The sequence below is a fragment of the Lissotriton helveticus genome, chromosome 12 (genome assembly GCF_964261635.1).
Source record: "Lissotriton helveticus chromosome 12, aLisHel1.1, whole genome shotgun sequence".
In the NCBI taxonomy this organism is placed as follows: domain Eukaryota; kingdom Metazoa; phylum Chordata; class Amphibia; order Caudata; family Salamandridae; genus Lissotriton; species Lissotriton helveticus.
Window position 1 is genome coordinate 110,749,813 of NC_136073.1, and position 18,223 is coordinate 110,768,035.

At 45.2% G+C, this 18,223-nt stretch overlaps 1 protein-coding gene across 2 annotated transcripts in view; it reads left to right on the plus strand.

Annotated features, from left to right (window-relative positions):
- LOC144799299 (transmembrane 4 L6 family member 4-like) overlaps positions 1–11,664 on the plus strand; it is a 49,155-nt gene extending 37,491 nt beyond the window's left edge. For both annotated transcript variants that reach the window (XR_013603785.1, XM_078670532.1), the window contains one exon: positions 11,285–11,664. Coding sequence is in view for 1 of the 2 variants with exons in the window: in XM_078670532.1 (XP_078526658.1) it covers positions 11,285–11,296 (12 nt within the window). In the remaining variant the exon portion in view is untranslated. The remainder of the gene's footprint in view (positions 1–11,284) is intronic.
- The last annotated feature ends 6,559 nt before the right edge of the window (positions 11,665–18,223 follow it).

An 18,223-nucleotide genomic window follows, 5' to 3' on the forward strand; every position in this document is an offset into this window, starting at 1 on the left:
CATACTTTGGCCCAATCAGGCACTCCATGGGTGGAGTGTGGGGGTTCCTACACATCCACCCATGGACTTTTGACTGGTAGACCTGGGCATGCGTCAAAATGCTGTGCATCCCCAGGTGAGGCGTAGCGAGAAAAAATATCTTTATTTCTCCTCGTTTTCTCCTCTTTCCATGTGTGCTGCATTCTTCAGCACACATAAAGAAAGGAAAATGCCTCAGAGGATTGTTTTTGTGCAGGAAGGTATCCCTCCTGTACAAAAACAATCCTGCTTACAACACAGGCAGCACATTGTGCGCTGTGCAAGGACGCTTTGTACAATGTTAAATACAGTGCATTCCCCGACATCCTCGCAGCAATGCCTGTTGGCTACTATATCCTTCAGGCAAACAGGCCCTCTGGTAAAGCAGGCGGAGGGGTTGCAGCAGTCATTCTTCAGAAACTACAGTTTACTTCATTAGGGGTTATGAGCATACCCTCAGTCGATATCCTAGTTTTGAAACAAAATTGATTAATCTCAGTCTTCCTTTATTTGCACCCTGTTCTATAGACCCCCTGGTCATATGCCCACTTTCCCCCAGTTATTAGGTGACATGATCTCCCATCTAGCCATTAACAATGCTAGAATCCTCATAATTGGGGACTTCAATTATTGGCCCCACGACATACGGGAGAGTCGAACTAGCAGATCTGCTCTCCGGGATGAATTGTACTCAGCATGTCAATGTAGCCACTCACATAAAAGTGCAAATTCTCGACCAAGTTTGGACATCTAACTTGAAGATCTCTAATTTATTAATCTCCCCTTGCACTTGGTCAGACCACCATTTTATTACATTCTCTCTCCCTAGTGTTCATTCCATCAAGCCCCAACGAATAGAGAACGATACGCTAGAAACTGGAGATGCGCAAACACAGGTAATTTTTGCTCGCTATTGACTAACTCGCCCCGTCAGAACAGGAGTCACCCCACAATCAGGCAGAAAGCATTAAGATATGACTCAAATCTGCAAGTGATAGTGTTGTCCCCATGAAGAAAACCAAGACCATGAGACCTCATAATGCCCAACGCTGGTTTTCCAATGACCTAAAGAAACTTGCTCTGCCTCACGCATAATGTAGCTGTAGACGTCACTACTCCCCAGACAAGAAGGACATATTTTTAACACAGCTTAAAGAGTACAAAAAGGCTATTTTACAAACTAAGGTGGACTACTTCTCTAAGAAAATTCTAAACTCAGCAAATAAGGCCAAGGATATTTTCTCAATCGTAGATGACCTCTCCAAACCGGACAGGCTCATGTTGAAACCTACCCCTTCGTAATCTTTTTGCGACTCTCTCAATTCTTATTTCATTGAGGAAATTGCCACTATTAAATATAGCATTCCTACCTGTATCCCTCCCACATTCTCTCATCCTATATGTAAAAACCCTCTTTGACTTAATCAAATTCCTTTGATCTCAAGGGATGCCTTCTTTGGCCTGCTCAAGAAGGTTGATTCCGGTTCCCCTACTGACTGTTGCCCGCCATACATATTACGGTTAGCCTTTCTCACTTGCCCGGACCCCCCTCTCTTGCTTCTGAACAACTCTCTCAAGCTGGGTATAGTCCCAAACATATTTAAAGATGCGGAAATCATCCCTATCTTGAAGAAACCTGGCTCTGACCCCCCGGTTCTCAGCAACTATTGTTCCATTTCCCTGTTGCCCTACTTAGGCAAAATTCTAGTGGCTCATGCGGTGACCTCCTTCATTGAATGCTTCCAGTTCCTCAAAGCTCGTCAAGCAGGCTTTAGACCCACACATTTACCAGAGTCGGTCATTCTAGCAGTCATGGACGAACTTAGAGGGGGGGCAGACAGGAACATCACCCTGGCCCTGGTACTTCTTGCTCTGTCAGTGGCATTCAACGCGGTCGATCACAATCTCCTGATTGACCCTGGCAGCAATGCCGGGATTCAGGGTCTGGCGCTGAAGTGGCTCTCTTCCTTTCTCAGCAACTGGTCTCAAGTGGTTTGCCTCGCTAACTTCTCCTCCAAGAAAATGAAATTGACTTGCAGGGTTCCCCAGGCCTCTTCCCTCTCCCCGCTCCTTTTTAATTTGTACTTATTACCCCTGATCCGATCCTTGAGAGAAAGGAAGGTTGGAACTTTTAACTATGCTGACGACCTCCAACTTGTATTTGATATCAACCAATCAGCATCTTCTGTGTCCAACTTCCAATCCACCATGAACTTTATCAGCGAATAGATGAATCACAACCAACTTAAGCTGAACCCTGATAAAACCGAGCTGATTCTTATGGGCAGGCCAGCCAATCTGTGGAAGTCCAATTTCTGGCCTCCACTCTTGGGAACCCCCCACTTCCAGCATGCTCTACCAAAAGTCTAGGCATAGTGATCAGCAATGATTTGTCCATGAAGGCGCAAATTGGCTCTGTGGTCTCCTCCTGCTTCTTTCAATTACATAGAATTAAGAAGATCAGTAGATTCCTGACCACTGAAGCCCTGACCCTAGTGATCCTGGCTCTGGTTATCTCATGCATTGATTACGGTAATTCATTGTATGTCGGCATCCCAGCCTATCATCTACGTCGCCTACAGTTGGTGCAGAACCAAGCGGCTAGGCTGATCTTTCACCAGCCCAAATGGCATCATGTCAGGTCTTTAATGAAAAGTCTACACTGGCTTCCCGTGGGAAAACGCTGCACTTTTAAACTGGGATGTACCATTTTCAAAGCTCTTTCTGGTAATAGTCCAGCATTTATTTCTTCTAAGATCCAGCGTTATATTCCTTCTCGGGACTTGTGGTCTTCCCATCTTAATCTGCTGACCCCACCTTCTTTCAAACGAAAGAAACATGGGGGACTTAGATGTGCGGTCTTGGTCCCACAATTTTGGAACTCTATCCCTGCAGAGCTGAGGTCTGTAACTTCCTATGCACAGTTTAGGAAACAGCTTAAGACATGGCTGTTCTCCCAGGCGTATGACTAATCAATTTCCCCTCTGTTGCAGCCTCCCCCTTGACTCTAACGCCATGAAACCGTTTGGTGTACGCACACTTTACAAATTCTTTTAACAAAATAACGTGTTGGAACGGCGTGGGGCTCACAGTTGAAGACAGAGTCAGTGTACAGGAAAAGGACTAATGGACACCTGCAAGAGAAAAACAGCCGCAGGAACTCCACATCATGTTTGAAAAAGGAACAAAAAAAGCATGTATGCCTACAAATTGTATTTGCAGTCTCCAACAAAAAGAAGATTAGGGTTAGAGCAAGAGAGGACAGTACAGCCATGTTCAAGGCCAACCACAGCAGTGCAGAGTACTTCACAGGACTGCAGAGTACTTCAACGCACTGCAGAGTACTTCACAGCACTGCAGAGTACTTCACAGCACTGCAGAGTACTTCACAGCAGTGCAGAGTACTTCCCAGCACTGCAGAGTACTTCACAGCACTGCAGAGTACTTCCCAGCATTGCAGAGTACTTCACAGCAGTGCAGAGTACTTCCCAGCACTGCAGAGGACCTCAGAGTACTTCCCAGCACTGCAGAGTACTTCCCAGCATGGCAGAGTACTTCACATCACTGCGGAGTACTTCACTGCACTGCAGAGTACTTCACAGCGGTGCAGAGTACTTCAGAGCAATACAAAGTACTTCCCAGCAATGCAGAGTACTTCCCAGCACTGTGGAGTACTTCACAGCAGTGCAGAGTACTTTGCAGCAGTGCCGGCTACTTCATAGCACTGCAGAGTACTTCACAGCAGTGCAGAGTACTTCAGAGCACTGCAGAGTACTTCAGAGCACTGCAGAGTACTTCAGAGCACTGCAGAGTACTTCACAGCAGTGCAGAGTACTTCACAGCACTTCAGAGTATTTCACAGCAGTGCAAAGTACTTCACAGCACTGCAGAGTACTTCAGAGCACTGCAGAGTACTTCATAGCACTGCAGAGTACTTCAGAGCAGTGCAGAGTACTTCACAGCAGTGCAGAGTACTTCAGAGCACTGCAGAGTACTCCAGAGCACTGCAGAGTACTTCCGAGCAGTGCAGAGTACTTCACAGCAGTGCAGAGTACTTCACAGCACTTCAGAGTACTTCACAGCAGTGCAAAGTACTTCACAGCAGTGCAAAGTGCTTCACAGCACTGCAGAGTACTTCAGAGCACTGCAGAGTACTTCAGAGCACCGCAGAGTACTTCACAGCAGTGCAGAGTACTTCACAGCACTTCAGAGTACTTCACAGCAGTGCAAAGTACTTCACAGCACTGCAGAGTACTTCAGAGCACTGCAGAGTACTTCAGAGCACTGCAGAGTACTTCAGAGCAGTGCAGAGTACTTCACAGCAGTGCAGAGTACTTCAGAGCACTGCAGAGTACTTCAGAGCAGTGCAGAGTACTTCACAGCAGTGCAGAGTACTTCACAGCACTTCAGAGTACTTCACAGCAGTGCAAAGTACTTCACAGCACTGCAGAGTACTTCAGAGCACTGCAGAGTACTTCAGAGCACTGCAGAGTACTTCAGAGCAGTGCAGAGTACTTCACGGCAGTGCAAAGTACTTCAAAGCACTGCATGCCCTTTTCCAATTTCTTTGCATGTTTCTAATAGTATAAGTGAATGCCATTGCATTAAGGTTTGTGTCCCTCGTGGCATGAAGGAGATACCTCTTGGAGGAACTGCTGTGGGGCACTGTGATGTCAAACCTTTGAGTAAACCTGCCCTAGGAAGGAGCAGCCCCCTGGGCTCAGACTGATCGGGAGGTAATGCAAGCAGGTAGCACAGAGATGACATAAAGCAGGTGGAAGACATTAGTGCAAGAGTTGATTTTGGGATAAGGACCCTTCAACTGGTGTCTAAATGCAGAAAGAATAAAAACAAGCATTTGCAATGCAATAGGTCTCGCATTTATGCAAGTTTGAGCTATAGACATTGCAAATGACAAAGCCTTTTATTTATGTTTTAAAAACGAAAACAAAAATAAAAGGCATTGTCATTTGCAATGTTAAACAGCTCCAACTCTTGCAAATGCGAGACCTATTGCAGTGCAAATGCTTGTTTCACCAAGCGTGCACCTCTGCAAATGGCCCTACAAACACCCCCTTCCCCAACATTCAGTGTGGGTGCATGATATATGTGGTGATATTTGGAATGTGTCCCACACAGATGATGTGGGGGAAAGGACATCTCGGAATATAGATGGTAAAATAGCTCAGCTGCTCATGTTCCTGCTGCAGAACTGTGCTGCAGCCTCGGGGTGCACTGGTCAGACTTACAAACAGCTTCACACAGGTCTGGCTGCGGAAATGATGCAAACAAACCCTTGATACGCCCCTGCCCCAGGCCTGCTTGCATCTTTAAGGCCACAGAAGTCCGTATTTCACGGATTATCCTTGTTTGCTGGAGCTCAGAGAGCCGCAGAGGCAGGAGCCGGTTAGACAGGCTCGTACATACACAACTGGCTGTGTGCGCGCCATCTTCCCCTTCCGACCACTGACGTCACGGGCTCCATTCTTCCCCGGTGACAAAAGCCCTATTCATACCGCGCTCGGACGGAAAGCTGCTCATGTTTTAGCACAATGAACATTACACCAAACCTCGCTGAAGGGGAAGTGGTGGCATTTCACAGCAATGGTCCACTCAAGCAGGGGAGAATTGTGCCTTAAAGTAAATCTCAGCCCGCGTGCCAGATCGAAAATCCGAGTTTCATGTACAAGATATCTATAACAGGGGCGTAGCTCCAGGAGGGAGTTAGGGGTGTGACACTCCCATAATAAATGCCTTCTTTTGTAAATTGTTGGGCACAGGTGCTTTAATGCAGAGTATGGCGAGGTCTTTGTCGGATTTCACTTGGGAGTTTAACATACACACAGAGACAAGGAAAGGCGGGGGAGGGAGGGCAGGACCGGAAGTGGGAGGTGTTCGTGGCGAGCGGCGGAGAAAGGGCAGTCGAAATAAATGATGGACCACTTTGCGACTGAGAGCAGCACACTGTAAAATGAGAGGAATAAAGCATAATGGCGGTAAGTGGGGCTGGGGGGGCGCTTCAATGTAGGCGGCGGCGGGGGCGGCGGCGGCGGCGGGGGGGCTTGTATGTATGCGGCGGGGGAGGGGATTCTATGTATGCGGCGGCGGCGGGGGGGGCTTGTATGTATGCGGCGGCGGGGGGCGGGGGGGCTTGTATGTATGCGGCGGTGGCGGCGGGGGGCGGGGTGTCTCTGTATGTATGTGTGTGTGCGTGCGTGTGTGTAGGTGCCTCCTGCGTGTGTGCGGGGGGGGGGTGCCAGTGCCAGTGAGTGGGGAGAAGTAGGGGGGGTGCGCGCGTGTCTGTGTGTGTGTGTGTGTGTGCCTTCCTGCATGCGTGTGCATGTGTGTGTTTAGGGAATCTGTGGCAGGGGACGTGCACGGCGCCGGGCTGGGCGTGCGCGCTCACGAGGTCAAATCTCGGCCTGAAAATGCGCGTGGCACTTTGCTGTCCACATTCCCCGAAAAGTAACTACATAAGTTGTCTCGCATAGACAGCAAAAGCTTCGCTTTTGCTTTCGTCTAGCGAGACCTAAAAACACAGTCTCTGGGCAGGCTTAAGACCGATTGAAACGCAGCTCTCCAATACATTGCTGTAGGCATGTTACCTTGGAGGTGCGTGTGGGAAACACAGGGGAGCCTGGACAGATCAGAGGGTCAATCGCCACAGCATGGAGGTGAGGTGGAGTCTTCTCCTCTGAGCTCTTTGAGGCAGCTGCGAGGAAAAGGCGTGCTTGTTTTTGCAGTACCAAAGTGCCACCAATCACAGTGTAGGGCAGAAGTTTTCAAATTTGTTGATGCCGAGACCCCTCTGTCAAGATTTTTTAGGAATAAGGAACCCCTCCTGACAAAGTTTTCTAGAACTTGGTACTCCTCTTCATTGACAACTATCAACTACCATAAACACCCACAATTCCCATAGCAAATCACTTTTACAGTGGGGAAATAATATTAAACAGTGTTTATCACACCAAAGGTCAGTGAGTGTGGAAGCGTTGTCAAAGGTGCGGCTAAAAACAAAGTGCCTCATTTATGAGGAATTGGCATAGGCCAACACCACAAGTCTTCTTGCTGTGATGGCCAATGCCAATGTGAAAGGGCAGAAATGCACCTTATTTATGAAATATAGTGCATTCCTGTCCTTCCCCCCTGCGTTGATGCACAAATTGCTGCCGAGGCCCAATGTAGGCAAGATTGTTTATGTGCAGGAAGGGGCACCTTCCGGCACAAAAACAATCACGAGAGGCGCTTTCCTCTTTCTATGTGAGCTGCAGAATGCAACACACATGGAAAGCGGAAAAAACGAGGAGAAATTAAAACATTTCTCCTCTTTACACCTGCTGTGGGGAGGTGTAAGGTTTTGGTGCTGCCCTAGGTTTACATGGTTTTGTAAATCCTGGGCAGCGTCAAAATCCATGGGTGTTGCAAGGGAACACCCACCACAATGCTCATGGAACGCCTACTTGACAGAGTAAGGCAACGCAGCGCTGCTTTGTCTTACTCCATATGTATAATGCCATGAAAAGCCACGCAGGGTGACTTTTCGTTGCCTCATGGATCTGATTGAGATGCTTGTGCCGCCGGAGCTTCAAAAAAAGTGATGCTCTGGCGGCGCAAGCCTTTCATAAATCAGCTCCAAAATATTTTCTTAGTTTTTTAGGTCTTTCACCATCAGGTAGCTACATAAAAAATAATGGGTAGCTTAAATGAAAAATAAATGTATTCAACGGGAAGTGCAATGTAGTACATTATGAAACCTCTATTATTTAATGCACTGCAGAGGTCTGTGTTCAACCAGAGAGCCGCAGAATCAAATTTGGTTGGCACAGTGGAGAATAGTGACTTGTGCATTTTTAGTGCTAAGAGGTCACAGCCGTCTCAAACACTCCCTCCCCAGTGCTGCGCACGACCAACGGCCGACGCTGCCCTGCCCACCCTTTAGAACGCCTGCACGGCGGCGGAAAAACCGCCTCGGTTAAGGCGTTAAAAGTCTGATGCAGGACGCCCTTTAACCTACTCTAAATGTCCCTACTTGATAGCCCATGTGCTCCAGTGACTGTTGAACCAAAGGAACTCTTCCACCTTACTAGATTAAGACTCAAGAAAAGAAAGTCGTTTTTCTTTTTTTTAAGAGTTTTATGTAGCACGTACTAGATGCGAGACATCAGGTATCAAAGTGCAGCGACACATTAATTTGTTTTTAGGCACGGGGGAGATTAAGTGATTTTCCCTAAATCACAGGATGCTCAATGGTTCCTTTTTGACGATGCAGCAATGTCTAGGGATGTGTGACATTTCCATTTTCGGCATCTTCCCATTTATTAAACCAAAGCACACATTGTAGGCACACTACCCTTTTCATTCTGGCAGAGCCTCCCACACAGAGAGTACCCGCACCTATGGATCGCCACTATGCCCAGGTGAAATTTTTATTATGCCAGAATGATTAGAGTAGTTTTAGTAATATTGCGTTACTCTTGTGATGCGAAATTACTGAAAATTACGCAATTACGCCCACCTGCAAATTTTGGGACAATAATGCCTACTACAAGAGCAGAAGAACAGAGAGTGTATCTATTTTCTTCACTCAAAAAGCATCCTCATGTCCATTTTGAGTGCAAGGGAACATTCCACACTAAGAAAATAGCACTAAATGTGGGGTTAGTAATCATGTAATTCCTCGTAATCATGTGTAATTATGATGTCATTTTGCATAATTACGTTACAGCAAATTGCATGAGTTATGCCCACCTTATGCCACCTCTCAACTAAGGTGAAACGTATCTAACCCCTATGACACAATCTCTACTTCATAAGACCCTCCCTCTGATGTAAATTGACATAGCTGGAACAGTGGCCTACATCTCCAAATAACAGATGAGCAATGGCAACTCTGCTGGTCCCCGATGCGGAAGATCTCGGTAAACAGACACTGTTTGTTAAATTTTGAATATGTTCATAGGACGTACTACAGACCGGAGCGGCTTCGTAAATGCAGGCTGATAGAAAAAGAAGTTATAAATGCTGCAGTCACCCTGTGACTGAATGTTGACATTTGCATGGGCATGTCCGAAATCCTTAGCTTTCGGTGAGATATGTTCATCATACTGAGGAGGAAGATAGACAACCCATTGGCTCCCTCCCCAAGGATGGCCGTGCTAGGATACGTCAAGGAAATATTGCCTGGGGTACGATCGCTCACTACTATGGAGCTCCTACTAGCGAATAGAGTGTTATGTAAGGTGGATTTGTAGAGTGCTGTTTGCTGTATTTAATTTGTAATAAAATATGTGCCAGTACCTTTGCTAAAAGGCCACTGCAGTTTACCACCCAATGTCTTGCCAATGCTGCCAACGACAATATCTATGCGGCTATCAACCAGAACACTCCTACAAGTATGATTATTCAGACTATTCCAGGCCCCCAAAGCTATAAGAATGGTATGGGTTTCAGGAATTAATATTTTTTTATGTATATTGAAGTATTATACAGCTGTTATTCTTTTAATCTGTAAATTAAACAGACAGCACCACCATGTGGCCGACTGTCATATTGCTGGTGTTCACAATTATGTGCTGGTGCCAAGCACCGGAAACCACCGGCTCAAATTAAGCACTGGATCCTTGTCATCCATGAGGCTATCCAGACGCTGAAGAGAACATGACAACGTGTTGGGGACAATGGCCCCTGCCAACTATGGTACAGTAGTTCCTGGTGATGATATATGGTAAAGATGCCAGTGATGAGTATGTGTGGCTTATGCCAAACACTGCTCGTCCTAAGATCATATGGTTACTCCGTAGACATTACTTGCTAGAAGTGGGGATTGAGAATCTGGACTCTATAACACAATAGGTGAGAGTACGCATGGGTACTGGGAGGGGGAGGGACAACGGTAGTGAATACCTTTCAGTTATTGATGAACTAAGACTTCACTATTTGGCTAGATGGGACCGTGTTTGCATCTGCTGCACCTGCTTAAAACACTGTTTTGAAGACATTGATCATGTCTAGAAGGATGCGGACTAATAATGAAACGATAAATACACATTATGAAAGTGGGGTGTACAACATGATTTGTCACATGTGAAATATTTTACAAATTATACAAGTCACATTATGATAATTCACTTGTGTGACTAGCTGGCTTAAAGAATCAATTTTCGTGAAATATAAAATAAATAATGAAAAATAAGCCTTTTTCAGACTTAACTGTTCATATTACAAGGTAATCACAAACCAATTTTGGTTTCTGTAAGGTTAAAAAAGTGTCAACAAATTCTTAAGAACCAGGAAACAAAATCTACGAACATTGAGAAAATAAAGTGTATTGCATAGAAGTACAAACTTTCATTCTGCAATTAATTCCTGCTAGGCAGGATACAAGGCAATATGTGAAAACATAAGCAACATAAACATATTTTTCAAAAACAAACTCAGAAACAGACAAGCAAAATTTCAACCTTTCATATTATAATCTACAAAATATTCAGCTCCATTAATATGTAGATGCTTTAGAACCAATTAACCATAACACGAGCAAACAGTGGAGTTTATTTATTTGCAAAGATCGACTTAATCAGAACTAATGGATTTACTTTTTTGGCTACTTTAAAAAAAGGACTTTGGAATAATATTGCAGTGCCCTCATGGTTGAAGCATATCGTTTTCACTTTGCTATTTAAATCTATTATGCACATTACAGTACTCCCCTGTTTTGTCTTGCATCAGCCATTAATATTCAGTATCAAGACACTAGCAGAGTTCTCAGAATGTACATCTGTTCTCTTCTCTAACGTGCAGAGCTACCCCAACATAGGGACATCAAACAAGTCCACACAGCAAAAACTCTAAACTTACACCATGCACTGGTATCCAAGTAGAAGCAACCACAGGCCTTGACTTGCACCTTGCATTTCTCTTCGAGGGCTGATAAATACTGAGACCAAAGCAAATGCACCTGTAAAGTTCCACAATTGCCTGAAAAACGTTATGGTAGAAGAATGCTGTGTCCTAAATGTTGTTTTATGACAATATTGTGCCCTAAAAATTGTTTACAAAAATATCACCATATTAGAATTAAGCATAGATATTACACACAAATTTGATATTTTTGTGGAACACATATCGGTCAAACAATATAATTCTTTACTTAATAATCTGATATATAGTTGAAAAATAACATTATAGGTATGTGGCATTCCTGCGCTTAACACTATTGAAACAACCCCATTGACCACTGTGTATTTTTCTGTTCTGTTTCTTGCAGGGAGATAACTAAACCCATCAGAGACGACCCTGAGTGAGAGGAGAGACGCCTCGACATTAGAAGATCACGACGTGCGGCCATCTTGGATTTTAGACCCGCTCACCCTCACTCCATCCTTGTGCGATATTTGTTTACCTGCCTCTACGGATACTCCATTCAGATCACATTGTCTTTCCTCCTCATTGCAACAGGAATTGCAAAGAGACTGTATGAGAAAGGGCTAACAAATGTGTCTGGCCCACACCTCCAGCCCCCCACTCATGCACCCGGGGCTATAATACCTAAGGGTGGGGCATGTCTTCTCCACCTTTTCAAAAACACTTCTATTAGTCTTTGGTTGGCTTGCGCCGCACGCCTTTTAATACAGACTCGATATACAACCTCCCGCGTATCACGCCTTTTTTTTTTACCGTATACCACTTTCGCCCACCACCTAAGAGTAGCATCTGAGGGACATAATTCTTCTTCACCTGTCAATCAATTTGCATATCTTGATTGCATTACCTCAGTTTGTAGCACCCTCTCGGTGTGCAGACTGTGTGCTGAGTCTATTGCACACTGAGCACCTTGCACTTACTCACAACCCCATGCACAACCACAGAGAGCCCAACACTTCTAGGAAAAACACCCATTTGTAAGCGCAAAGGATGCTTAATGCTCAAGCCGAAAGTGTGACCCTTGCTCATATGACTGGTCAACTCATGCTCAAGCGCACAGGGCCACCCCGGCCCATACATCTCCCAGTTCATACACAAAGGGTAACCTATACTCAGCCACAGGGAGCCCAACACTTTCACTCACAGTACTCCATGCATAACCAAGAATCAAAAAGGCCAACCAATGCTTAAGTACATGAGGCAACCCAGGCTCAAGCGCACGGGGAAGCTCATACTCACAAATATGGAGCCACCCCTGCTCAATACATAGGGCAAGCCATGATGCCATGCTCACATTCACGGGGCAGCCCATACTCAGAGCCTAGGGAAAGTTATGCTAAAAAATGCACATAACCAATGCTCAGGACATGCCACACGCAAGCACAGATGACACCTAGAGTACAGATAGGGCAGACTGTATTCAAATACACAGAGCATCGAATGCTCAATCGTTGAAGCCCATGTGCAAGCAAGAAATCATATAATACTCAAACTGAACACCCCATGCTCAAACACTCAAACATTTTAGGCTCAATCTGTGCAACCCCTGTGCAAGTACAAAGATCACATAATGTCCAAACAGAAAGAAAACCCCATGCTCAAACACACAGGGCATCTAAGGTTCCATGCAACCCCTGTGCAAGCACAAAGATCACATAAAGTCCAAACAGAAAGAACACCCCATGCTCAAACACACAGGGCATCTAAGGTTCCATGCAACCCCTGTGCAAGTACACAGATCACATAATGTTCAAACAGAATACTCCATGCTCTAAAACACAGGGCATCTAAGGTCAATCAGTGCAACCCCTGTGCAAGCACAAAGATCACATAGTTTCCAAACAGAAAGAACACCCCATGCTCAAACACACAGGGCATCTAAGGTTCCATGCAACCCCTGTGCAAGCACAAAGATCACATAATGTCCAAACAGAAAGAACACCCCATGCTCAAACACACAGGGCATCTAAGGTTCCATGCAACCCCTGCGCAAGCACAACGATCACATAATGTCCAAACAGAAAGAAAACCCCTTGCTCACACACACCGGGCATCTAAGGTTCAATCAGTGCAACCCCTGTGCAAGCACAAAGATCCCATTGATGTTCAAACAGAATACTCCATGCCCTAAAACACAGGGTATCTAAGGCCAATCAGGGCAAACCCTGTGCAAGCACAACGATCACATAATTTTCAAACAGTAAGAACACCCCTTGCTCAAACACACAGGGCATCTAAGGTTCAATCAGTGCAACCCCTGTGCAAGCACAAAGATCACATAATGTTCATACAGAAAGAACACCCCTTGCTCAAACACACAGGGCATCTAAGGTTCAATCAGTGCAGCCTCTGTGCAAGCACAAGGATCGCATAATGTTCAAACAGACAGAACAACCCTTACTCAAACACAGGGCATCTAAAGCGCAACCAGTGCAATCCCTGTGCAATACCAAAGAACACATAATGTTCAAACAGACAGAACACCCCATGCTCAAACACACAGGGCATCTAAGGTTCCATGCAACCCCTGTGCAAGCACAAAGATCACATAATGTCCAAACAGAAAGAACACCCCATGCTCAAACACACAGGGCATCTAAGGTTCCATGCAACCCCTGCGCAAGCACAACGATCACATAATGTCCAAACAGAAAGAAAACCCCTTGCTCACACACACCGGGCATCTAAGGTTCAATCAGTGCAACCCCTGTGCAAGCACAAAGATCCCATTGATGTTCAAACAGAATACTCCATGCCCTAAAACACAGGGTATCTAAGGCCAATCAGGGCAAACCCTGTGCAAGCACAACGATCACATAATTTTCAAACAGAAAGAACACCCCTTGCTCAAACACACAGGGCATCTAAGGTTCAATCAGTGCAACCCCTGTGCAAGCACAAAGATCACATAATGTTCATACAGAAAGAACACCCCTTGCTCAAACACACAGGGCATCTAAGGTTCAATCAGTGCAGCCTCTGTGCAAGCACAAGGATCGCATAATGTTCAAACAGACAGAACAACCCTTACTCAAACACAGGGCATCTAAAGCGCAACCAGTGCAATCCCTGTGCAATACCAAAGAACACATAATGTTCAAACAGACAGAACACCCCATGCTCAAACACACAGGGCATCTAAGGTTCCATGCAACCCCTATGCAAGCACAAAAAACAAATTATGTTCAAACAGACAGAACACCCCATACTCAAACACACAGGGACTCTAAGGCTCAATCAGTGCAACCCCTGTGCAAGAACACATCATTTTCAAACAGAAAGAACACCTCATATTCAAACACACAGGACAGCTAAGGCTCAGTCATTGCAACCCCTGTGCAAGCAACAGCGTCAGAAGAAACCCTGTTGTTACTCCACAAGGACACAGGACAACATGTGTCAAACAGATATAGGACACAGAATATGTATTCACACAGAGTACCACATGCTCAACAGGCACTCTCAGTTTTTCTTAGCCTGTGAAGATCACTAGTCCTAGATTCTCAGACATATATTCTGTGCGCCTGGTGGGCTGAACAAGCTCCTATAATGGAAACACACTTTTAACAAGTAATTCTTCGCCAGGGCATGGATCATGCTTTCTGTCTGTGACCTAGGGCCAGAATACAGCCCATTGCTTCTAAGGATGGTGATGGCTCAAAGATTCAGCACTAGCCCTCCAAAAGAGGAGTGACGGACAAGTTTATTAAGCATCATGTCTTGTTCACTGTATTGATCTGAAATGTTTTCTAACTCAGAAAAAAGTAAAAACTCTTTCAGAAATGAGTGATGTATTTATCTGTGCCAAAATGAGGTGGATACCTGCCTTTAAAAAACATCCCCGGCTGGGACTTCTGTTTAACTGTTTCAATGGTGGTGGTGAGGTCTCACCCCCACATTGGTGCATGGTAAGAATTCCCTACTCTTTACGTAGGCTGGTCCATCCCCCCCGAAGCCCTTGTTCCAGTATCCCATGAGCAGGATGAAGGCACCCTTGAAGGTACATGAAGGATAATCACCTGGACCATTCACGAGGGGCATTGACAGCCTAAAGATGCTGGAGGCAGACCATCAAGAGATGACCAAAAGAGATTCAAGGGCATTCGCTAGAAGACATTGCGAAATATTGCCCAATGGAGATGTACTCACAATATCCTGGGTCCAATCTTTGTACATAAATATATTTATGATTCTTTACTTATGTGACCCAGGCAGTTCAAGAAAGAAATAAATGTGTTGAGAAAAGAAGAGTGTCCTGGTCGTCTTCAAGGGAGGAAGTATTTAAAAGGACAAACTGTGTTTAAAGGGGAACATGTCACAGCAGGGTCTGATAGCTCCCAGAAGCCTTGGACACATTGGTTTACATATTTCAAAGTGGAAGATATTAATGGATTAATACTGTAATTTCAAATGCACACAGAATAAAATGCACTTTGCTTGATTGTGAAACGGAATTGGTAGATGAAAAGTTATTGCTAAACATCCAGCTGCCCTAAACACAGTCCACTGCAATGTTTGGGGACTAGCCCCCAGATGCATCAAAGTTATGTTTTGCGAGTCCTTAATAGCGAATTTTAAGGATTCGCTATTAAAGACTCGCAAAACGGCATGCATGTAGGAATCGCAATGTTATTTGCGATTCCTACTGATTACTTATTTGCGATTCGCTATTTGCCAATCGCAAATAAGGAATGGCTTTCCCATTCATTTCTATGGGCCTAAAGGCCCATAGGAATGAATGGGGAGTCATTCCTTATTTGTGATTAGCAATTAGCGAATCGCAAATGTGCCGCAATTTCAAGGGTGCCAGGGTGTCCAAAGGACACCCTGTTGCACCCCTGAAATGGTAATGTTCACTGGTGTTGCGCACACACACGTTCCAAGGACATGTGTGTGTGTAATATACAACTTAGAAAAATGCACTAAAGTGCATATTTCTAAGTTTTTGCTATTTACCACGTAGTTTGAATTCGCGGTAAATAGCGACCCCAGATTGCGAATTCGCAATCTTGGAATGGTTCATGCATTGCATTTAAGGAATCGCAAATTGCGATTCCTTAAATGCAATCGCAATTTGAGAACTCACAATTATTTGCGAATTCTTAAATTGCGAGTGCATGAACCCTTGATGCATCTCACATGCCATTTTTGCAGGCGCAGACGGACGAATTTTGCGATTCGCACCGTTTGTGCTCGCAAAAATGCTTGATGCATCTACCTGTAGAGCGCAAATAGAGAGAGCAAGGTAAGAAGACTCATATCAAATAAGGAGAGAGAGTGTAGTCAAAGTGAACTAGTTCGGACCCGTTGGCCATGTGTATTCAAAAGCAGCCCATGTTCAGGGGCATCTCTTAGCCAGTGAGATTCGGGGCTGTGAATCTCAAATTTACCAGCTATCAAAGTGTTGGGCGGCTGGGTGGAGAAGTGAGATAACAAAGAGAACATGCACCCTTGAGAGCTAGAAAATACAGTTTTTTTAGTCATCCACATGGCTCCTTATACAATAGATCTTTTTGGGAAAAGTGTGCTGTGAAATGAATTGCCAAGCCCAAGTTTGCATCAGATTTTCTTGGTAGGATGACCCAAACCTTCCGGAAGAAGTCGGACTCTTTTACTGCCCGACTTTCAATGGAAGCCTTTAGCTCCCAGTCTAGCTCTGCAATATGACGCATATAAATGCCATGGGCTGTATAACATATAGGGTGTAGGGACAGTTCACCATATTTCAGATGATGTGCTGGCCCAATAGAGCCGTGAACCCATGCATTACTTTGATACAATGCATGAATGAAAGCCAGGGCGGCTGTTTGAAGTAGCTGCTCCATCTTTCACAAGACAGGTTGCAGCCCATCCTGCTTTACAAAGAGTGTCAGAGATCCCCCTGCAAGTGGGAGCAATAAGTGACTGCACCCACCCTCAAGAAATCCTTTCCTCCATTTGTGGGGGTGCTCTTTGCACCTTCTGATAGCCTTATTCGCCTCTGTGCTCAATCAATCAGGGGTGTTTGAAGTGCGCTACTCACCTGTGAGGGTCTCAAGGCATTGGTGGTGGGCGTGCAGCTCCGGGTCAGCCGAATAGCCAGGTGAAGGTGTGCAGGGGAGGGAAGCGTCTGATGTTGACTGGGAGCTCGATCCAGGCCTTGGCTGCGACGTGGGAGAAGACTCTTCTGCCTGCTCTGGTTCTGAGGATGTGCGGGGTCTCGGCTAGGGCGAGGTCGGTGGAGCGCAGGTGGAAAGAGATTCTTTTGTTGAAGTATTTGGGTCTGATGTTGTGGAGGGATTTTTTGGCTTGCACCCTTATTACATCGTTGACACTGAAGCAAGTAAAGTATTCCCCTCATTTGCATGTGGCAAATGAGAGGCACCCCCTTAGAATCACAACAAAACACATTTAGTGCCAGCATGATCTGCATTACAGAAGGGGCCAGCCAAATACGTGTGCTCCCTTTTGTAACACCAAAGTGCTCAGGAGGCTCAGAAAGCGGGAGCACACGCCCGTTGAGTCCGGAGCAGTTTATTTACTACTGTTCCAGGAAGGTTGTTGTGATCTTTTTTCGTGCTCTTTCATATCACACTCCATAATCCCCCTAAAAATAAATGAAAAGAGGATGATTGATATTTACATTTCATTCCTCCATCTCATAATATATTGCCATTGTGGGCCCAAATCACTCTATATATGCATGTCAAGTATCCACCAAAGGATAATGATAATTTACTACTACATAATTGTATGTCACAACTTAATAGAATTATTCAGTAGTAAACCCCAGGCAAGGAGGGTAGAGTGGGTGAATCAACTAAAATTTGCCTTGAGAATTTGCGAATGCCCACCAACGTCTGAGTAGGTGGGCATTCATAAAAGCCTCCCTGACTTTTAGCCACTCTGGAGATTTGCTCTAGCAAAGCACCTTGGTAAATACCCTGCCAGGGCTAACAGAGAAATGGAAAACCCCACAACTTTGCTTCAAGTTCTCCTGCAAGATGGCCACCACAGCACTTCCAGGCAATCTGAGCTTTGCACATTGCAAACATTTTTACATCAATGGTAAGCGCTGTGCACTCTTTTGACAATGCAGGCATCTGTGAAATAACCAACTACTTCTTGTTGAGGGGGTTCATCCCAAGACAGACCTCAATAAATTATCATAATAGATAGTGCTTTGAATAGGATGAAAAAGTTTGCCGTCTCAAAGGGACATGGACAAAGAATCATAACTATCCTTTGCAAGAGGCGTGGCCTCTGTAATTAACAACATGGCTCCTAACGTGTGCTGCAATCC